General features: G+C 47.5%; 1 protein-coding gene across 4 annotated transcripts; it reads left to right on the forward strand.

The window, feature by feature from the left end:
• Positions 1-3,197: 3,197 nt before the first annotated feature.
• LOC136399455 (zinc finger protein 264) lies at positions 3,198-17,815 on the forward strand. Of its 4 annotated transcripts, none has more exons than XM_066374625.1 (4): positions 3,198-3,460; positions 7,059-7,185; positions 10,939-11,034; positions 15,400-17,815. In XM_066374625.1, the coding sequence occupies exons 1-4, from the start codon at positions 3,431-3,433 to the stop codon at positions 17,019-17,021; spliced, it is 1,875 nt and encodes a 624-aa protein (XP_066230722.1). In that variant the 5' UTR covers positions 3,198-3,430; the 3' UTR covers positions 17,022-17,815. The 4 variants fall into 4 exon arrangements, with proteins under 4 accessions (XP_066230722.1, XP_066230724.1, XP_066230723.1 ...); XM_066374626.1 differs by having other exon boundaries at positions 3,232-3,323; XM_066374627.1 differs by lacking the exons at positions 7,059-7,185; positions 10,939-11,034.
• The last annotated feature ends 5,489 nt before the right edge of the window (positions 17,816-23,304 follow it).

The following is a 23,304-nucleotide window of genomic DNA, read 5'->3' on the forward strand; positions in this document are numbered from 1 at the left end:
ACCCTCATTAAATTTCTTTATTAGCCACAAGTGCATCCATGCTGTTACAATATGAGATTATTTAATATTCAACTGATAGATCTAAGACGATCATACTACGTTCATCATATGTAACCCACCACATGTAATATCCATCAGATGGATTAATGCCAGATTTGATCTTGTTAGACAATAGTACATCTTTTTATACAATGTGGATTTTTTGGTGTTTTTTTTTAGATGAGGTATGGGTTAAATTTCTGTCTATGTGCATCAAGTTAACAAGCAGTGGAGAATGATCGCCAATTTTGTGAGTAAGCTTGGTGAGGCTACATTACAAAGTCATTGGATCAAACAGTAACATGGGTGTTGCTTTGAAGATATTTTGTAGATGTGTTTATCATCTGAAATCAGTTAACTTTAAACAAGTGGGCTTTATCCAAGCAGTTGAAGAGCCTTGAAAAGTAAGTATCCCCTTAGGAAAAAATTCAGCCTCCAGACTGCAGAATAGCTCTGGCTGAAGAGTTTTCAGCCTGCCCTCTACCGTGTGGGTGTGGATTTGCCAGGCCACCATCGTAAGCCATTTACCTGGAATAAAACTGACATAGCCTGACCTGTGGTGGCGCAATGGATCAAGTGTTGACTTGGAACACTGAGGTCACCAGTTCAAAACCCTGGGCTTGCCCGGTCAAGGCACATATGGGAGTTACTTCCTGCTCCCCCCCCCTTTCTCTCTCTCTCTCTCTGCTCTAAAAAATGATTAAATAAAAAATAAAAATAATTTAAAACTCTGACATCTATACTACCCATACATATATGTTTAAGTATACATCCCTAAATATATGCATACATACACATACATATACACAGATAAATATATATTTTTAAATATATATTTTAGTACTTGCAGAACTGATCAATACTCTTCATTTCTTGATCTAATTAACATTCTGTCACTATACTTATCTTTTTTTATTCTCACATATTAAAAAAATAAAATCTCTTAATGCATTTTCTATACTCCCTGATTCCATTTCTCAATTCATATGCATCTTCAAATCATGAGAACTGCATTTTAATTCTCTTCGTTCCACAGTTATTTTTATTATTATTATTATTTTTAGTGAGAGGGTGGAAGATAAGAAGCATCAACTTACAGTTCTGGCACTTTTTTTTTTTTTTTTACAGAGACAGTGAGTCAGCGAGAGGGATAGACAGGGACAGACAGGAACGGAGAGAGATGTGAAGCATCAATCATTACTTTTTCATTGCGTGTTGCAACACCTTAGTTGTTCATTGATTGCTTTCTCATATGTGCCTTGACCGCGGGCCTTCAGCAGACCGAGTAACCCCTTGCTGGAGCCAGCGACCTTGGGTTCAAGCTGCTGGGATTTTGCTCAAACCAGATGAGCCTGCACTCAAGCTGGCGAGCTCAGGGTCTCGAACCTGGGTCCTCTGCATCCCAGTCCGACGCTCTATCCACTGTGCCACCGCCTGGTCATGCTTGCTTTTTTTTTTTTTTTTTTTTTTTTTTTTGGTATTTTTTTGAAGTTGGAAACGGGGAGGCAGTTAGACTCCCACATGTGCCCAACTGGGATCCACCTGGCATGCCCACCAGGGGGCGATGCTCTGCCCATCTGGGGCGTCGCTCTGTTGCAACCAGAGCCATATCTAGCGCCTGAGGCAGCGGCCACAGAGCCATCCTCAGCGCCCAGGCCAACTTTGCTCCAATGGAGCCTTGGCTGCGGTAGGGGAACAGAGACACAGAGAGGAAGGAGAGGGGAGGGGTGGAGAAGCAGGTGGGCGCTTCTCCTGTGTGCCCTGGCCAGGAATCAAACCCGGGACTCCTGCACGCCAGGCCGATGCTCTACCACTGAGCCAACTGGCCAGGGCCTAATTGCTGCTTATACGTGCCTTGACTGGGAGCTCAAGCCAGCAATCTTTGGGCTCAAGGCAGCAACCCTGGGATAATTTCAGTGGCTCCATGTTACAACTGTCAACCCCGCACTGAAACAGGTGAGCCCACACTCAAGCTGGCAATTTTGGGGTTTTGAACCTGAGACCTCAGTAGCCCAGGTCAATCGTCTATCCACTGCGCTACCACCAGTCAGGCTTTGCTCCTCTGCTTTTTTAATTTTTAGTTTTTTGAAGATTTTACTTATTGACTTGAGAGAAAGAGAAGTTGGAGTGAGGAGTAGGACACATCAACTTGTAGGAGTTGCTTCTCGGATGTGCCTTGACCAGGCAAATCCCAAGTTTTGAACCAGCAACCTCAGCATTCTAGGTCAACACTATCCACTGCACCACCACAGATCAGGCATTCCACAGTTATTAAAAAGAAAAATAAAAAACACAGTCCACCATTGTTTACTTCTAAAATTGCTTTATATACACCTTTGGGTGGATGCTGGGACCCGTAACATGCGTTTGCTGGGTTTTGTCATCAACCACTTGGTGCAATTGTGTTGGTCCACGGTTCATACTATGTCCTGTCTCCTCTCCCGTCTACACTCATTTTCTTGATGGACTCATCTAGTATCAAGACTTTAAAAAAAAAACCCAAAACTGTCAGATAACCACCAAATTTACATATCCAGGCTCCTACTCTCTCCCAACATTGTCATAGGTTGACATGTCTACATGACTGACATCTTGTGGATTCATATATTTAAATTTGGCCATATTGGAAATGGGAGTCCCGAATTTTCCTCCAGGCCTTCACTTGGCTTTCCCCAACTCAAGCGATTACAGATCCGTTCGCGTGCTTTGGGCCCAAACGCGTGGCTCAGAACATCATACAATAGGAGATTCTAGTCAAAACACCTCCTGGGTAGAAGCGGTGAGGGGGTGCTCAGTGTTGAGGCGGGACTTCCGTCGTCAGCCTCAGGAAGTAGCCCCCGCCCCGGAAAGGCTTCGGGTTCTTTTGTCTCTCCAGAAGAAAATGTTGGAAGTAGTAATGGGAATGGAAAAGTCACCAGGCGAGCCGAGGGCCAGGCCCTTAAATGAGCGAAAATCTCAACCTCAGAGCCTCTATTTCCCGTCAATTTATGGGGTTCGTGGGCATTTTGCTCAGAGACTGATGTCCTCGCTAAGGCACTTCTCCCATCGTCAGCTATGGGGCTGTTAGGGACTACGTTACCAGAAGGCTGGGTTTCCTACGTCTGATACGCAGGCACTGGCCAATGAGGGCCCAGCACAGAGGTGTTTCCGGCGGCATGTGTACGTGGGCGGGATTTCCGGGTTGCTCTCCGCGACGCCATTTGTCTGCAGTTTGGTCGACGGGCCAGGCCCGGCGTACGCGGGGCCGTATCTTCAGGCCTGTCGTCAGCGCTCCTTCCCGAAAGGTGAGGCCTCGTCTCCGCCTCTGTGTCCGGTGTGCGAGTCCCCGTAACTGGGGTGTTTCCCGGTGCCCCGCCGGGTCGCGCCCGTCCTTCATCCCCGCGGTCGCACGATGGCGTTGTCGCCTACCTGCCACACGCAGGTGAGTGGACGGGGACGTTGGAACTGACTGGCGAGGAGACCGGACAGCCGCCGCCTTTGCGTTTGCAGGTGTCGTGTGTTCCCGCTTCGTTTGTCCCCAGTCGTGGATGGCGCCGGGCCTCTGACAGGTGGTTGGTGAGGGGCTGAGAGACCGGGACCTTCTCCACGTGGTGCAGAGACCCGCCCTCTTTGTGTGTCAGTGACAGTCAGAGAGAAGGACAGACAGGAAGGGAGAGAGATGAGAAGCATCAGTTCGTTGTGGTTCCTTAGTTCATTGATTGCTTTCTCATATGTGCCTTGACCGGGGGACTTCAGCAGTCCGAGTGACCCCTTGCTCAAGCCAGCGATCTTTCGGGTCAAATCTGCGAACTCGGGGTTTCTAACCTGGGTCCTCCGCGTCCCAGTCCGACACTGTCCACTGCGCCACCGCCTGGTCAGGCTTGCCTGTCCTCTCCTAACAGGTGACTGTGGGTATTGGGGCCTGAGGAGGGACGAGCATTTATTTCCAGGCGTAAGTGCACCGACAGAGGCGAGGTCAGTAGGTTGTTTGAGGAGGCCCAGCGAGGGGTCTCCCCGGTTCCCACAGCTGCTGAGATACATCTCAGACCGTGACAGTGCGTGGTCTTTAGCAGAGTGTCACCCATCCTTGCCCACGACAAGCCCTGATCAGTCCAAGGCTTCTCACAGTCGCAGCCTGTGTTATCCTTACTTCCTCATTTATGCTCCTTGGTCCCGAAGTATCCCGTTCTCTGGGGTAAGTGATTTCAGGATTTCTGCAGGAAGAGGTTAATGATTCGTTGTGGAATGTGCCTGGGAGTTGGGAGAACGAAGGGTGTGGGAAGCCAGTTCAGGCCTAGACGTTACTTAGGTAGGTGCCACCGTTTCTGTGAAGTCCGTGCTTCTCCATCTGTGCTCATTTATATGTAAAATCGTTTTTGCCAGATCAGACGGTGTTGCTGCAAACCAGAGCAGCCAGTAATTCCAGGTCCTGAGGGAGAAAGGTGCGGAATTAAGAAAATACTTACCGAGAAAAGAGGATGGGATTGAGAGGCCTCTTTAATGCTGATGGCAATATCAGAGAGAGTGAGCCCCCATCTTTGCTTTATTATATAGCATAGAAAATTAAAGCCTTTAATCTAATATACAAATAGGAAAGTCTCTGATACAAAGCTACTCATCTGAGGCATAAATTGGTTTCCTCATAAGAGTGCACCACCCCACATCATGCAACAGTTAAGTGCTTGGAGAAAAGGTTAGTGTTGAGAAGATTTTAGGATTAAAAGGGTACAACGACCGCGCCAGCCCACGGCCCGTCTCCCACACAGTGGATAGAGCATCAACCTGGGACGCTGAAGACCCAGTTTAAAACCCGGAGGTCGCTGGCTTGAGTACAGACTCACCAGCTTATGGGCTGCGGGATCGCTGGCCTGTGCATGGGACCATAGACATGACCTCATGGTCTCTTGCTTGAGCCAAGAGGTTGCTGGCTTGAGCCCAAGGTCGCCAGCTTGAGCAAGGGATCACTGGCTCAGCTGGAGCGTCCCCCCCCATCTCTTTCCCTTCCTGTTTGTCTGTCCCTGTCTCTCTCTGTGAAAATAAAATTAAAATTAAAGAAAATTAAGTAAAATCTTTATTGACCTTTAGAGAAAGAGCACTGACTTCTTGTTACACTTATTTATGCATTCATTGGTTGATTCTTGAATGTGCCCTGAGAATCAAACCCACAACCTTGGCGTATCAGACAATATTCTAACCACCTGAACTGCCTGGCCAGGGCCCACAGGTATATTTTTAGAGGTGAAAGAAATGAACTTTGTAGCAAAAAAACAGGTCTAAGTGCTTCATGATCTCCTTACTATGTATTCATTTAGATAATGGAAGAGGCTCAGGTTAATGTTAGATCCTATGTAAGTATCCTGTGCTAAAAACTTGCCTCTGGGCCCTGGCCGGCTGGCTCAGTGGTACAGCATCAGCCCAGTGTGTGGATGTCCTGGGTTCGATTGTTGATCAGGGCACACAGGAGAAGTGCCCATCTGCTTCTCCCCCTCTCCTTTCTCTCTGCCTCTCTCTTCCCCTCTTGCAGTCATGGCTTGATTGAATAGAGTTGGCCCCAGGAACTGAGGATGGCTCCTTGGCCTCCACCTCAGGGTCTAAGAAGAGCTCAGTTGCTCAGCAATGCCCCTTATGGGCAGGGTGTCACCCCCTAGTGGGCATGCCAGGTGGCCCCCAGTTGGGGGCATGCGAGAGTCTGTCTCTGCCTCCCCTCCTCTCACTGAATTAAAAAAAAAAGAATTGTAAAAAAAATTTTGTTTCTGGTTAGTAAGGCGTTAGACTCTGTGTGAATTGGTGGAATGTGCTCAGAGGTGATGAGATGTTGACATCAGGGGCTGTGGTGGTAATAACTCCAAAGCGAACCGAACATGCAATAATTGCTGTCACTGATGTTAGTGCTGATGTGGAAACTGTTACTGATCTAAAACCCAAAGCTCAGAGACATGAAATGATGCCCCCCAGGTTACACAGCTGGCATGCGTCGGGTTTCAGAGTTTGGATGCAAACCACAGGAGACAGAAGTGGGGACTTGAGATTCTTGAACCAGAAAGTGGAGCCCTCAGCATGGGGCAGGCAGTTGTAGGATCAGTTAGGCTATTGTGCATCTGCTGATACACCTGATAATTGGTATCATTACCATTATTATTTATTTATTCATTTATTTTTATGACAGAAACAGTCAGAGAGAGGGACAGACAGGAAGGGAGAGAGTTGAGAAACATCAATTCTTCGTTCCAGTTCCTTAGTTGTTTAATGATTGATTTCTCATATGTGTCTTGACCAGGGGGCTACAGCAGACCGAGTGACCCCTTGCTCGAGCCAGCGACCTTGGGCTCAAGTGGTGAGCCTTGCTCCAACCTGATGAGCCTGCCTGACCTGTGGTGGCGCAGTGGATAAAGCATCGACCTGGAAATGCTGAGGTCGCTGGTTCGAAACCCTGGGCTTGCCTGGTCAAGGCACATATGGGAGTTGATGCTTCCAGCTCCTCCCCCCTTCTCTCTCTCTCTCTCTATCTCTCCCTCTGCTCTCTAAAATGAATAAATAAATAATTAAAAAAAAAAATTATAAAAAATAAAATAAAATAAAAAAATAAGAAAACAAACCTGATGAGCCTGCTCTCAAGCTGGCAACCTCGGGGTCTTGAACCTGGGTCCTCCACGTCCCAGTTCGATGCTCTATCCACTGCGCCACCACCTGGTTAGGCTCATTACCATTATTTAAATGTTTCTCTCACTTCCTGGATCCCTCATTTTTAGAGAAGAGAGAGAAGGGGGGAGGAGCAGGAAGCATCAGCTCCCATATGTGCCTTGACCCGGTAAGCCCAGGGTTTCGAACCGGTGACTGCAGCATTCCAGGTCGACACTATCCACTGCACCACCACAGGTCAGATTCTGACCTTGCTCTTGAGCCTAGCACAGAGCTCGGCCCTCAGGAGATGCTTGGTGCTCTGGGCCTTGATATCTGCACCTTTGCCCTGACACACAGCTGATCTCTGGTCCCATCCCACGGCTAGAAGGCCAACTCTACATATCTATTTGACTTTCCAGATGTCTGTGACCTTCGATGACGTGGCTGTGATTTTCACCCATGAGGAGTGGGCACAACTGGGTCCGGCCCAGAGGACCCTGTACCAGGAGGTGATGCTGGAAAACTGCAGGCTCCTGGTGTCTCTGGGTAAGTGCTCCCCACTGCACGGGGGACACCTGCCACTTTATTCCACCTCTGGCTCTAGACCAGCCTGGTTAAGAAGGTCTCACTCGGGACCCTCTCTTTTCTCCTGTCCACTGCCTCAGTCATTGTGTTTTTGTTTTTATGTTTTTGATTTTTGGTGGTTTTTATTTGTATTTTTCTGAAGTGAGAAGCGGGGAGACAGAAGGACAGACTCCTGCATGTGCCCGACCAGGATCCACCCAGCATGCCCACCAGGAGGCGATGCTCTGCCCATCTGGGGAGTTGCTTGTTGTGGCCAGAGCCATTCTAGAGCCTGAGGCGGAGGCCAGGGAGGGGCCCTCAGTGCCCAGGGCCAACTTTGCTCCAATGGAGCCTTGGCTGCGGGAGGGGAAGAGAGAGGGAGAAAGGAGAGGGGGAAACGTAGAGAAGCAGACTGGCGCTTCTTCTGTGTGCCCTAGCTAGGAATGGAAACCGGGACTTCCACACTCCAGGCCGACGCTGTACTGCTAAGCCAACTGGCCAGGGCACTGCCTCAGTTGTTTTCTAAACTCACTTCTTATTTCATCTCCATGTGTCCCCTGGGCAAGACACAGTTTTCCTCTGCCTCTAGAAATTGGTGAAAGGAAATGGGAGTGTTCTATAGAACTCAAAGGTAGGATATAGGAACTGGGAACCACCAGGATTCTGTCCTGGTTCCTGGGTCTTTTGTTCTGTCTTATCTGTCTCAGTCTATTCATGTCATGCTGTTCAAAGTGGCCTTTTCTCCTCAGTGCTCTCTGTGGCGCTCGGATTCCTTGTCTCTGTTTTTTCATGTTTATATTATATGTCTTTCTTTGCTGCTGGGCTGTCTTGTATGTCCTTGAGACAGCAGTGGCCCCCTGAGCCCCTACTTCCCTGTACATCTCTCCCCAGCGCCCAGCACAGATTGGCCTCTGTCTGAGGGTTTTGTTTTTGTTTGTTTTTTGTTTTTTTAATTAGAGAAACATTGATTTGTTGTTTTATTTACTTAAATGCATTTTATTAGTTGATTCACAAATGTGTCATAACTAGTGATTGAACCTGCAATTTGATCTATTGGGATGATTCTCTAAGCAACTAAGCTTCTCATCCAGGACCTGTCTGAGGTTCTTATTTCAAATCCAGAGATGGATCTGAGTGAGCCTGGTTGGCCCAAGTGTCCCTGACAGGCCAGTTGTCAGGGCCATGATTGATGGGATGTTCTCCCGGAGAGGGTGAATTGCGAAGGCCGTCAGGAGGCCTCTGCTCTTATTGCTTTCAAGTGTTGTTCTAAACACAGGTCTTGGTTATGGACCTTTTTTATGATCTTGTATCTTCATGAAGGCCTCTAATATCCTAAGGTTCAGTGCTGCTTTCGTTGTTTCCTGATGCTTAACAGTTGACAGTGTTGTCCCCCAGGAGACATTTGGTGATGTGTGTGGCCACATTTGAGTGTCTCTGCTGGGCTGTGGGTGGTACTGGCATCTAGTGGGCAGAGTCCAGAGGTCCTACTACAGCCTATGAGGGACAAGACAGTCATCCTCAACCAAGAAATACTCAGCCCACACATCAGGAACGCCAGAGTTGACTCCAGCGTAGTTGTTTCTCTGCTTGAAGATAATCACGGTGGACCTTTCAAGTCAAGGGAACAGAGAGCTGAAAATTCAGGGCTTAGGGCCAAGCATGCGGGGTTTATAGTACTGGAATTATGATTTGTGTTCATGAGAAGTAAAGCGAAATTAGGAAGTTGGGTGGGTAGAATAAGTGGTCTCTTGTTGGGCACTCCATACAGCCTTCCATACAGCCACCCTGCTCAGCACGACCCCACCTCCTCGGTGCTGTGTCCTGACCCGCAGCTCACAGAGGTTCTCTCCCATTCCACTCACTTTCTCATCACTCTCTTCATCACCTCCTAACCTGTGCATCTCACCTCAGGATGACCTTGCTCCTCTGAGGAACTGAGCAATGTCTGAAGATGTTTCTGAGTTTTTGTTTAAGATCTTTATTGCTTTTAGAGAGACAAGGAGTAAGATCATAGTTGCTTCACTTGAGTTGTTCATTGATTTCTTCTCATATGTGCCTTGACCAGGCAAGCCCAGGTTTTGAACTGGTAACCTCAGGGTTCCAGGCTGATGCTTGCTCTGCTGTGCCCCCACAGGTCAGGCATGTTTCTGGTTTTACAGCTAGGCTTTGGATACCACTGACACATGATAGGTGAAGCCCAGGAATGCCACCATCCATATTAAAATGCTCAAAACCCCTGGCCTAGCTCAGTAGTAGAGTGTTGGCCCAGCATGTGGAAGTCCCAGGTTCGATTTCCAGTCAGGGCACACAGGAGAAGCGCCCGTCTGCTTCTCCCCCCCTCCCCCCTTCCTCTTCTTAGACTCTTGCTTAGGCTCTCCTGTTGCTCCCTCTATCCTAAGGCCTTCCCTGTCTCACTGTCCCCAGCTTTAATGAACGTGCTCTGAGAGGGAGGAAAAGTAAAGACCCCTGACAGCCAAAGGAGGGTCTCGTGCACCTCTCCTCTGTGCCGGGTGCTTAGCGGACTTGAGTGCACATCTGCTTTGTGACAATGAGTGGGTCCCGGGCTGTGGTTCAGCATCTGCCAGCACAGCCTCCTGTGGGCTGTGGTGCCTCAGTGACTTCTCTACAACACCCGTGTACTCTCCCTCTGCGGGAAACATGACCTCACCTGACAAGACGCTCAGAGGTGCTGTTGGCTCTGGCTTCACAGGTGCCCAGCCAGTTCTGTGTCTTTGCTTCCTCCGTGGTCCTGGGGCAGGTCACCCTCCAGAAGGCCCCAGACGCTATGGAGCAAGCAGGGCGGCGGGTCCCCTCATTCAGTGGTCCTGGGGTAAATCCTCCTCCCAGAAGGGCCGGTGCAGGCCACCCTCCCACTTCAGACTGTTAGCCACTTGCAAGCCAGGTTTTTCAATCCTCTGTCAATACCAGATTATCTGGGGAGGTATTTATTTATTTATAGCAGATGACATCTCTAGTGGTTTTTATTTTATTTATTTGGGCTTTAATTTTTTAAAACATTTATTTTAGTAAGGGGAGGTTGACGGGGGTGGGGGGAGAGAGACGGACAGTGAGACAGGAACATTGATCTGCTCTTGTAGATGCCCTGAATGGGGCAAACTGACATCCTCTCTGCTTCAGGCCCATGTTCTGAGCAACCGAGCTAGCCCACCATGGCTATTTTATTTATATTTAGGGACATTTTCTTTTTTTAAATTGAGGTACCGTTGGTTATTTTTATTTATTTATTTTCTTTTTAAGCGAGAGGAGGAACAATAGAATTCTGTGTGTGCCTTGACTGGGAGATCCGGCAGCCCTTGTCTGGAGCCAATGCTTGAAAATTCACCTTGCCATCCTCAGCGTCTGAGGCCAGTGCTTGATCCAGCCAAGCCATCCTCAAACCAATGGAGCCACTGGCTGCGAGAGGAGGAGAGAGAGAGACAAAGGGGGAGAGTGAGGGGAAGGGAAGCAGATGGCCGCTTCTCGTGTGTGCTGACCAAGTATCCAACCTGGGATGTCTGCATGCTGGGAATTCTATACAGCCAGCGTTTTTGCGTAGGGTCCGGATCTCAGCGGCAGTGTTTGTGTTCTGGCGTTCCAGGTCACATGTCACTGTTCTTTTGTGTGGTTGAGAACAGCTTCGTTCTGAGGTCTTGTCCACGTCCTGAAGTCCCAGGGTACACTGTGGGGTTTTACTTTATTTCACAAAAATTCTGTGTCATCTTTCTTTATGAACAGGGTGTCCTGTTCCCAGACCTAAGCTGATCGACCAGCTAGAGCCCGGGCCGGAGCCATGCATGGTGAAGGAAGACCTCTCCCAGAGCCCCTGTCCAGGTAGGAGCCACAATGTGGGCACTGGAGGACCCCGCAGCCTTGAGACCCTCAGGAGACCACTGGTCATGGATCACTGGGGTGGCTTTCTCTTGTCTGTCTGATGGTTTGGAAGCCACTGAGCCCTTTGACCTATGGGCCCTGTGACCTGTTGGAGGACATAGGTGTATGAGGTAAGATCTGTCTCGGGCTGAAAGCCTGGTGTGCCAAGCACCAGCTCTGGCTGTAGCAAAGTTACACGGCCTTGCTGTGTCTTTTTTATTTTTTATTTTTTTACAAGGACAGAGAGAGAGTCAGAGAGATGGATAGATAGGGACAGACAGACAGGAACATAGAGAGATGAGAAGCATCAATCATAAGTTTTTCATTGCGATACCTTAGCTATTCATTGATTGCTTTCTCATATGTGCCTTGACCATGGGCCTTCAGCAGACCAAGTAACCCCTTCCTTAAGCCAGCTACCTTGAGTCCAAGCTAGTGAGCTCTTTGCTCAAACCCGATGAGCCCGTGCTCAAGCTGGCGACCTTGGGGTCTCAAACCTGGGTCCTCTGCATCCCAGTCCGACGCTCTATGCGCTGCGCCACACCTGGTCAGGCTTGCTGTGTCTTTGTGTAAGTTAAAACTGTCTTCTGGAGGCCCTGGGTGGTTGGCTCAGTGGTAGAGTGTCGGCTCTGCATGTGGAAGTCCAGGGTTCGATTCCTGGTCAGGGCACACAGGATAAGCATCCATTTGCTTCTCCACCCTTCCCCCTATCCTCTCTTTCTCTCTCTCTTCCCCTCCTGCAGCCAAGGCTCCATTGGAGCAAAGTTGTCCCAGGCGCTGAGGACAGCTCCAAGGTGCCCGTCTCAGGCGCTAGAATGGCTCTGGTTGCAATAGAGCAGCACCTCAGATGGGCAGAGCATCGCCCCCTGGTGGGCATGCCGGGTGGATCCTGGTCAGGCACATGCAGGAGTCTGTCTGACTGCCTCCCTTCTAACTTCAGAAAATACAAAAAAAAACCCACTTAGCACAGTGTTCGAACCGTAGTAAAGGGCTCATGGGAAACAAGCTGTTGGTAGTATTGACATCCTAGTGACAATGAGCAGTATGTCTCACATTTCCCGCTGGGGAAAAGGGCGTTTCCTTCTCTCCGGTCCCTCTATCCAGCTGACTGCCTGCCGCACTGCCCCTTCTCCATCTGCCTGGCCTCTGAGTGTCCGTCAGAAGCACAGTCACCCCCTAGTTTTTGCACCTCCTGTTGGGTAAAACCTTGAGATGTAATTGACCTTTTCTGCCCCACGTGAGCCGCGTAGGGCTCTGGGGCGTCACGTGTGGAGTTGTTGCCACTGCAGAGTCATTTCTGTCCCCTTCTTGGTCCCGTGGGCTGCTCAGCCCGCCTTTGTCTTTCCATGGCCCATGGGCAGTCCGTTAGAGTCTGTTCTCAGCCTTCGTCCACATCTCCACTCCCAGCATCACCGAGCTCAGCAAGGGACCCGTGACCTTGCTCACTCCTCCCAACTCCCAAGATTCAGCAAGTGGGCTGCCATTGAAGCAAGTTAGGACTGTTGTGGCCTCAGAATGGCACACTTGCAGCACCATCCGGCCCGACACCCAGCCACCCCCAGTCAGTCCTGTCCATGTTCTGTCACATATGTCTCCTGAATCCATTAAGCCAGCACCACTGTCAGATTTGTCCCCACACGCTCAGTTCGGGCTCTCATCATCTTTGCACTGGGGCGGTGCTCATAGTCCCCTACCTGGTCTCTACGTCTGCTTGTGCCTCTGGTCAGCTCTGTATTTGCATGAGCTGTCCCCGGTGCTCTGACCTCATTCCAGACAGTGACCAATTCTCCAGCCACTGGTGTCTCAGCAGATGGCCACTTGTATGTCAACAGGGTCCCCTCCCACACTCGGGTGGGCTTTCCCGTCCACAGCCTCTCCTTTCGCCTGGTGGCAGAGGTCTTGCCGGACCACAGCCAGGTTCCCAGACAGAGCCTGGATCACACCTTTGCAGGGAAGTTCTTCCTTTGCTTACTGTATTCTTCACTTACATGTTTCTGTAACTTCATCCTTTCTCTACTCAACATAAAAATATGCTCAATGTCCTTATAGTTGAAGTGAATAAATTAAAAATGCTTTTGCTTTACTTCGTATTCATTTATTCTCTGGAGCATTTCATCTTTTTTTAAAATCTTTTTTTTCTCACAAATAGTGCTGCCAAGAACATTCGTTTTTATAGGTCACCTTGCCCTGGTTGGGTGGTGTCTGTGATGTTTGTCGGTGTGGGATGTTTGGATCAGAAGCCATGCAGGTTTCAAGTTGACATCATAATGGCCATTGTTTTCTAAAGAGTTTGTACCAATTTCCACTTCTTCCAGGAAGCAGTGGATCATGTTCTGTCTGGTATTTGATATTCTGAGGCACCTCCATTTCTGCTTATCAACTGGACACACAGTTGTGCCTCTTTATTTTTAGCACCTTATCTTATGGTTGTCGGTCATTCTGCGTTTTTATCTCTCAAATGTCATTTTCATGATAAATGCCTGTTTTTCTATTAACTTGTTTGTTCTTTGATTGGTAAGGATTCTTTGTACGTTATGGGTACTTTTTTTTTTTTTTTCCTTTTCATTTTTCCAAAGCTGGAAACAGGAAGGGCAGTCAGACAGACTCCCGCATGCACCCGACCAGGATCCACCCGGCATGCCCACCAGGGGGCGATGCTCTGCCCCTCTGGGGCATCGCTCTGTTGCATCCAGAGCCATTCTAGCACCTGAGGCAGAGGCCACAGAGCCATCCTCAGTGCCCGGGCCATCTTTGCTCCAATGGAGCCTTGGCTGCGGGAGGGGAAGAGAGAGACAGAGAGGAAGGAGAGGGGGAGGGGTGGAGAAGCAGATGGGCGCTTCTCCTGTGTGCCCTGGCCGGGAATTGAACCCGGGACTCCTGCACACCAGGCCAACACTCTACCGCTGAGCCAACCGGCCAGGGCTATGGGTACAAGTATACTATGTTGAATAGAGGATCTTATTTAGTGTAGTCTAATGACATTGCTTATATGGTTAATGATTTTTTTGTCTTGCATAAAAATATGCTTTACCCTCAATATCAAAAGATATCCTTATTTTAAAAGTTTTAAAACTTGGCACTTGATGTTTAACTCTGATCTGAGGTAGCAGTTGAGCAGTGTGAGATAGGCATGTGGTTTTGCTATTCCTGCTGCCACCAATTTTTCCAGCTCTGTTCACTGTATATTCTCTGCTTTTACCACTGGGCTGCTCTGCCCCCTGCCATGTAAGCCCCGTGTATGTGTATTCCCTGAGCTGTTGTCTCCTCTTTTCCAGTGCCTGTTTGTCTCTTCTCGGTGCCCATACTCTGTGTCTCAAAACCTATAACCCCCTAATATTATCTGATTAGGTGGGTATCCTTATTCACATTTCTGCTCTTTCATGCAAATCTACAATCAGACCGTCAAGTTCCGTGGTAACTGATTGGCACCTTACAGGGAATTGTTTTGAATTTATATATTCACTTGGGTAGAGTTGAGGTTTTTTGTGTCTTTTTGTTCTGTTTTGTTTTATGTTTTGTATTTTTCTGAAGTGAGAAGCAGGAAAGCAGAAAGACACTCCCGCATGCGCCTGACTGTGATCCACCAGGCATGCCCACCAGGGGGTGATGGTCTGCCCATCTGGGGTGTTTCTCTGTTGCAGCCAGAGCCATTCTAGTGCCTGAGGCGGAGGCCATGGAGCCGTACTCACCACTTGGGCCAACTTTGTTCCATTGGAGCCTTGGCTGTAGGAGGGGAAGAGAGAAATAAAGAGAAAGGAGAGGGGGAAGGGTGGAGAAGCAGATGGATGCTTATCCTGTGTGCCCTGGCCGGGAATCGAATCCAGGACTTCCACACGCTAGGCTGATGCTCTACCACTGAGCCAACCAGCCAGAACTTATTTTGTTTCTTCTGTGTTGACATTACTAAAATGTTTTGTGTGTGTGTGTGTTTTGTACTTTTCTGAAGTTGGAAACGGGGAGGCAGTCAGACAGACTCCCGCATGCGCTTGACCGGGATCCACCTGGCATGCCCACCAGAGGGCGATGCTCTGCCTATCTGGGGCGTTGCTCTGTTGCAACCAGGGACATTCTAGCGCCTGAGGCAGAGGCCATGGAGCCATCCTCAGCGCCCGGGCCAACCTTGCTCCAGTGGAGCCTTGGCTGCGGGAGGGGAAGAGAGAGACAGAGAGGAAGGAGAGGGGGGGAGGGGGGAGAAGCAGATGGGTGCTTCTCCTGTGTGCCCTGGCCGGGAATTGAACCTGGGACTCCTGCACGCCAGGCCGACGCTCTACCACTGAGCCAACCGGCCAGGGCCACTAACATGTTTTTGTGTATTGGATCTTTTAGGTGACAAATTAAAACTCAAGACCACAGGACCTACCACTTGTGAGCCGACCCTGTCTGAGAGATTCTCGTTCCAAGAACAACTAACACAAAAAGTTCTAGGGGATTCCCAAGTGGACCAAACCAAGGCTCAGGATTGGTCATCAGAAGTGCCCATGCAGGAAGGACACTTAAGAAGAGGGATAGATGCCCTGTGTAAGAAGCTCCCTGAACATTGCGGCTTCGGGACAGCTGATGGAATATGTTTGAGGATGGTGCAGAAGCCAGTCTCTCCTGGAGGGGCTGTCGTTGACCATGACTCATGTGAGTTAGGTAAAGATCCCATGATTCAGGAAGAGGAAAATACCTTTAAATGCAACGAATGTGGGAAAGTGTTTAACAAGAAACACCTTCTTGCTGGACATGAAAAGATTCACTCTGGAGTGAAGCCCTATGAATGCACAGTCTGTGGGAAGACATTTATTAAGAGCACCCACCTCCTTCAGCACCACATGATCCACACAGGGGAGAGGCCCTACGAGTGCATGGAGTGTGGCAAGGCCTTCAACCGCAAGTCCTACCTTACACAACACCAGCGGATTCACAGTGGAGAGAAGCCTTATAAGTGCAACGAATGTGGAAAGGCCTTCACCCACCGTTCCAATTTTGTCTTGCATAAGAGGAGACATACTGGAGAAAAATCCTTTGTCTGCAAAGAATGTGGGCAAGTTTTTCGACACAGGCCAGGGTATCTTCGACATCACATCATCCACAGCGGCGAGAATCCCTATGAGTGCTTCGAGTGTGGTAAGGTCTTCAAACACAAGTCGTACCTCATGTGGCACCAACAGACTCACACCGGGGAGAAGCCCTACGAGTGCACCGAGTGTGGGAAAGCCTTCTGCGAGAGCGCTGCCCTCATTCACCACTACGTCATCCACACGGGAGAAAAGCCCTTTGAGTGTCTCGAGTGTGGGAAGGCCTTCAACCACAGGTCCTACCTCAAGAGGCACCAGCGGATCCACACCGGGGAGAAGCCTTTTGTGTGCAATGAATGTGGTAGGGCCTTTACCCACTGCTCCACCTTTATCTTGCATAAGAGGGCCCACACTGGAGAGAAACCTTTTGAGTGTAAAGAATGTGGGAAAGCTTTTAGCACCAGGAAAGACCTCATTCGACACTTCAGCATCCACACTGGAGAGAAGCCCTATGAGTGCGGTGAGTGTGGGAAGGCCTTCAACCGCAGGTCGGGCCTCACCCGGCACCAGAGGATTCACAGTGGAGAGAAGCCCTATGAGTGCATGGAATGTGGGAAAACTTTCTGCTGGAGCACTAACCTCATTCGACATGCCATCATCCACACTGGAGAGAAGCCTTATAAGTGCAGTGAGTGTGGGAAGGCCTTCAGTCGTAGCTCATCCCTGAGTCAACATCAAAGGATGCATTCTGGCAGAAACCCTGTCAGTGTCACTGAAGTGGATAGACCCTTCACAAGTGGGCAAACTGCTGTTACTCTTCGAGAACTCCTCCTGGGGAAAGACTATCTGAATGTCAACACTGAAGGAAATCTTTTGCCCGAGAGAACGTCTACCACAGTATCTAGTTGTACGTACCAAAGGGAAACCCCACAAGAACCATCACTGTGAGAAAGCCTATCATTGCACATCAACAGTTTTTACATGAAGATGCATTGTAGAATTGATCCTGGCTAGAGCCTTATTCTGTGTCTGGGAATTCATCTATGAGGGAATGACCAGCCTTCTGTGCACCAAGGAAAACCTTCACCGCTATCTTTTTAGTTTACATTGCTGCATATCTCAGGAATTTTTTTAAAAGGAGGAAACTTAGAAGAGTAAATGCAATGAGAGTTCACTGTTAAGCCTACAGCACTTTGTTATGGATGACCTAGTTTGCTAGGGCAAGGGGAATGTTATTTCTGGGGCAAAGGGCCTTGATCCTTTATGTATTTTGTATACATTCATTGTTGTCCGATGTCAGTATAGTTAGACAGTTTAGGGTGAGTAATTAAGAAGATAAGGATACACACATGAATGGGTATATTTCATTGTACCAGTTGAGACTATTCAGGCTTTGCTTGGATTTTAAAAAACAAACCATTCTTTATGTGGTTTTAACTTTTTTTTTTTTTTTTTTTTTTGTATTTTTTCTGAAGCTGGAAACGGGGAGACAGTCAGACAGACTCCCACATGCGCCCGACCGGGATCCACCCGGCACGCCCACCAGGGGGCGATGCTCTGCCCATCCGGGGCATCGCTCTGTCGCGACCAGAGCCACTCTAGCACCTGAGGCAGAGGCCAAAGAGCCATTCCCAGCGCCTGGGCCATCTTTTGCTCCAATGGAGCCTCTGCTGCGGGAGGGGAAGAGAGAGACAGAGAGGAAGGAGAGGGGAGGGGTGGAGAAGCAGATGGGCGCTTCTCCTGTGTGCCCTGGCCAGGAATTGAACCCGGGACTTCCGCACGCCAGGCTGACGCTCTACCACTGAGCCAACTGGCAGGGCACTTTATGTGGTTTTAAAACCTAGCGCTATTTCTTGTCTTATTTCTGTAGCTAGATAGTATATCTTAAAATTAAGTACAGTGATTCCACTCTCATTATTTGAAGCTGACTTGGCTTTCCTAGTTCTTTGAACTTTTCATGTAAATGTTTTTATTTCTTTTTTAAAAAATAAATCTTAAATATTTCTATTACAAAGAAAATCTTGTTCTCCTTTTGATAGCAATTGATTTACACTGCAGGTCAGTTTAAGAATCCACATCATAATAAAATTATTAAATGGAAAAAAAAAAGAATCCGCATCATGAACAAGTACAAGATATGACTACCTTTATTTAAGTAAGTATTGATTCATTTTGTTAACATTTTATAATTTTCAAAGAGATTCTGAAATTTTTTGTTAGGATTAAGTTTCAATTTTTATTTATTCATTTTAGGAAGGGGAAGAGAGAAAGATCAATTTGTTCCACTAATTTATGCATTCATTGGTTGCTCCTTGTATGAGCCCTGATCAGGGATCAAATTCACAGTCTCGGCATGTCAAGACAATACTCTAACCAACTGAGCTACTCAGCCAGAGCCTGGCATTGAATTGGGGGGGGGGGGGGACACATTGATTTTTAAATTTTAATATTCCACATGAATTTGGTAGTACACAGAAATGTAATTGTTTTTTGGGTGTTTTGGCATCATTTGGTAGCCTTGCTGAACTCACTTCTTATGAGCCATTTCTTTGGGTAGAATGTTTGGTATTTTCTACCTGAAAATGTCAGCTATAAATAGTTTTATTTCTTCTCTCCTAATTTATATACCTATCATTTCATTTTCTTGTCTTATTGCATTAGCTCTGACTTCCAGTATGATGTTGAATAGGAGTAATATAGTAAGAAAGGACATTCTTAACTATATCCTGATACTAGAAAGGAACATTTAGTCTTTCATCATAAAATATGGTAATAGTTGTATATTGTTTTCATAGTTTTCTTACAAGTTTAGGAAGTTTCCTTCTTAATTTGCTGAGATTTTTTTGGTTATGAATAAGCATTGGATTTTGTAAAGTGTTTTCTCTTCGTCAGTTGATATGGTCATCTGATTTTCTCTTTTGCCTGTTGATATTTTTTTTTTTTTTTTTTTTTTTTTACAGAGGCAGAGATAGACAGGGACAGACAGACAGAAATGGAGAGAGATGAGAAGCATCAATCATCAGTTTCTCGTTGCGCGTTGCGACTTCTTAGTTGTTCATTGATTGCTTTCTCACATGTGCCTTGACCGTGGGCCTTCAGCAGACCGAGTAACCCCCTGCTAGAGCCAGCGACCTTGGGTCCAAGCTGGTGAGCTCTTTGCTCAAGCCAGATGAGCCCGCGCTCAAGCTGGCGACCTCGGGGTCTCGAACCTGGGTCCTTCCGCATCCCAGTCTGACGCTCTATCCACTGCGCCACCACCTGGTCAGGCTGCCTGTTGATATTGTAGTATTACATTAAGTTTGGAATATCAAACCAGCTTTGCATTCTTGCAATAAACCCCATTTGTTTGTGGGGTATCATTTTTTAATATACCATATTAAAGCCTTCCATTTTATTATATTTTGTTGAAGTTTTCTTCTAGTTTCTTGAGCGATGATGTACAGTTCTCATTTTTTGTATTTTAAAGAACTCATTGTATGGTTTTGGTAAGTATTGAACTATTCAGAATATATGTCACATTGGATTAATTGGGTAGTTTGTCCTACACAAGGAATTGTATTTCATCTAAATTTTGTTTTCTTTGTAGTTCTGATTTGAAGTAATATTATTTTTTTTTATCGTTTTATTGATTGTTGAGAGAGAGAGGATGGAAGACAGGAACACTGATCTGTTCCTGTAGGTGCCCTGACCTGGGATTGAACGAGCAACCTCTGCACTTCGGCATGCTGCTCTAACCAACTAAGCTATCCAGCCAGGTGTCTTCTTTTTTTTTCTTTTTTTCTTTTTGTAATTTAGTGAGAAGAGGCAAGGTAGAGAGACAGACTCCTACATGTGCTCTGACCAGGATACATCTGGCATGCCCACTAGGGGGCGGTGCTTCGTGGCTCAGCAACCAAGCTCTTAGCACCTAAGGCGGAGTCTATGAAGTCATCCTCATTGTCCAGGAACAACTCGCTCCAATGGAACCATGGCTGTGGGAGGAGAATACAGAGAAGTGAGAGGTGGAAGGGTGGAGAAGCAGATGGGCACTTCTCCTGTGTTCCCTGAGAATGAAACATGAGACATCCACACACCAGCCAACACTCTACCATTGAGCCAACTGGCCAGGGCCCGGGACTCTTCTGTTATCCGCCCCCCATGAGAAAGTTTCTTTTAAAAACACTTTTGTTCAAGAAGTCTGACCAGGCCCTGGCCGGTTGGCTCAGTGGTAGAGCATTGGCCTGGCGTGCAGAAGTCCCAGGTTCAATTCCCAGCCAGGGCACACAGGAGAAGCGCCCATCTGCTTCTCCACCCCTCCCCCTCTCCTTCCTCTCTGTCTCTCTCTTCCCCTCCCGCAGCGAGGCTCCATTGGAGCAGAGATGGCCCGGGCGCTGGGGATGGCTCTTTGGCCTCTGCCCCAGGCGCTGAAGTGGCTCTGGTCACAACAGAGCGCCGCCCTGGAGGGGCAGAGCATCACCCCCTGGTGGGCAGAGCGTCGCCCCCTGGTGGGCGTGCTGGGTGGATCCCGTCGGGCGCATGCGGGAGTCTGTCTGACTGTCTCTCCCGGTTTCCAGCTTCAGAAAAATAAAAAAATAAAAAAAAGTCTGACCAGTAAGAGTTTCAGCGCCAAGTACACGGAGGGACTCATCTTTTGATGGCAGCAAGATCTGTACTTACATCCCATTTTATTCCTGTTTTTGGAGATGTGTCTACCTTAGACATCATTGGTCATTTTGAAAAACCAGCACTGTATATCATTTCTTTTTCTTATCTATTTTTAATTACACTAATTTCTCTTCTAATGTTTATTATATGCTTCATTCTACTTTGCTTTGGTTCTATTTTGCTCTTCGTATTTTTTCATTTTTATTTTTGAGGTTGGTGTTGAGATTATTGATTTGAAAGATTTTTCTTTCCTAATGTAAACACAAGGTATGCTTGTTCCTTGAACAATTTTGGGGTTAGGGAGACCAATCCCACCCCCACCCCTCGCACACACAGTTGAAAATTAGCGTATAACTAGTAGTCAGCCATCCAAATACACAAATTCTCAACTGCAGATTGAAAAGATGCTGAGGACCTAGGTTCGAAACCACAAGGTCACTGCTTTGAGCCCAGAGATCATTGGCTTGAAGCCCAGGGTCACTGTCTTGAGCAAGGGGTCACCGGCTCGGCTGGAGCCCCTGGGTGAAAGTTATAAGAAGCAATCAATGAATAACTAAGGTGCCATAACTAAAAGTTGATGCTTCTTGTCTTCCTGCCTCTCTCTCTTTTTCTCTCGCTAAAATTAAAATCACTCTTTTCTGGCTAGCTGTTTCAAGGTCTCAGTGGTCTTCATTGATACGGTAAAAACAAAAATAGCCTGACCAGGCGGTGGTGCAGTGGATAGAGCGTCGGACTGGGATGCTGAGGACCCAGGTTCAAGACCCCCGAGGTCGCCAGCTTGAGCGCGGGCTCATCTGGTTTGAGCAAAAGCTCACCAACTTGGACCCAAGGTCACTGGCTCAAGCAAGAGGTTACTTGGTCTTCTGAAAGTCCATGGTCAAGTCACATATGAGAAGGCAATCAATGAATAACTAAGACGTCCCAATGTGCAACGAAAAACTAATGACTGATGCTTCTCATCTCTCAGTTCCCGTCTGTCCCTGTCTATCCCTCACTCTGACTCTGTCTCTTAAAAATAAAAAATTTAAAAAACCAAAAATAGTTTTTGCTTTTATTATTTTAATGTGTAGCATTTGTGTATCAGAGGCCCCTTCAGTTAACACTTTTCTGCATAGTCTTCACTGCTGGACACTTGGCTTAGGCCCGTGATGGCGAACCTATGACACGTGTGTCAGCACTGACACGCATAGCCATTTATTTATTTGTTTTTTTACACGTAGCCATTTTCGATGACACATGGCCGCATACCAGAGAAGTGTGGGGCCACATGCCGAAGGACGTTTCATCCTTGGCTCCTGCACGGCCAGGTGCAGTAGCTGAGGATAAAACATTTGTTGTAGTATAGATAGTTCGTGCTGGAGGTCTGTAGGCCAAAAGAACAGAACTCTGGCACAGAGCGTCTAGTTCTGGAACTTCCGGTTAGGCTGTTAGGAGATCTTTGACCTCACTTCCCACCAGCGGAGCAGGGAGCAGCGGAATGCCACGGGGGGGGGGGGGGCACATCTTTGGGGGCCCTGTGATCGCCATTACCAGCAACCATCATTCAATCTACTGTTCTGAGATGTTGTGGATTTGTAATTGACCATCATTACTGAGATAAGTGAGGGGGAGACTGAGAGAGGTGAGGGCCTGTGCTATGGGTGCCGTTTCTCGCCATTAGAAATAGCGGCAGCCATCTTAATTTACATAAGATGCAACTTGCAGAATTTCAAGACAGCATCTGGGCTCAGGTGTTTGTCGACTTGAGGTCAAAGCTTGAGAATCTGGAAAGGTGCCGCTTGGAGAATCAAGAGGAGTGCCACTACAAACGAGATTTGGAGTGCCTGAAACCGATTACCAGACACTTAGCACCCTGAAAAATATAGCAATTGCTTTACTCCAATTTTTCCCTCTATGTACTTTTGTGAGACCTTATTCTCAGCATTAAATAATATCAAAACCAACAAAAGAAACAGATTGACGGATGAAGTTAGTAGTGCTTGCTTGGGCTTGAAGTGTACAAAATACCAACTTTCAATTGAAGGTCTAGCCAATGAACTTCAATAAAAAAGTCACTAATAGGCAGGTTACGTAAAGAATTCTCCCTCCCCCTCACTTATCTTAGTTCGGGGCACCCCACACAAGTTAAATAATATCAAGACCAACAAAAGAAACCGACTGACAGATGAACAAAGAAGTCACTTAAGCAGGTAAGTTAAATAATTAGTTTTTGGTTTATTAAATACAGTTATACATTTTTGTTGTTTAAACTATAAATACCGCAAAATTACGGGTTTTTTTCTAGAAGTGACACACCACCCAAGTTATGCTCGGTTTTTTGGCGAATTTTGACACACTAAGCTCAAAAGATTGCCCATCACTGGCCTAGGCTCTGTTACAAGAAAACAATCATATTTGAGTCCCTCCATGTAGTAAAACATTTCTGTAACATACACCCTAGAATCATCAGAAATATATGTATCACATTTGAAGTGTGAGGTATTCATTGACTTAAAGCAACAACCAGCCCTGGCCAGTTGGCTCAGTGGTAGAGCGTCGGCCTGGCGTGCAGAAGTCCCGGGTTCGGTTCCCGGCCAGGGCACACAGG

This window comes from Saccopteryx leptura, chromosome 3, assembly GCF_036850995.1.
Source record: "Saccopteryx leptura isolate mSacLep1 chromosome 3, mSacLep1_pri_phased_curated, whole genome shotgun sequence".
In the NCBI taxonomy this organism is placed as follows: domain Eukaryota; kingdom Metazoa; phylum Chordata; class Mammalia; order Chiroptera; family Emballonuridae; genus Saccopteryx; species Saccopteryx leptura.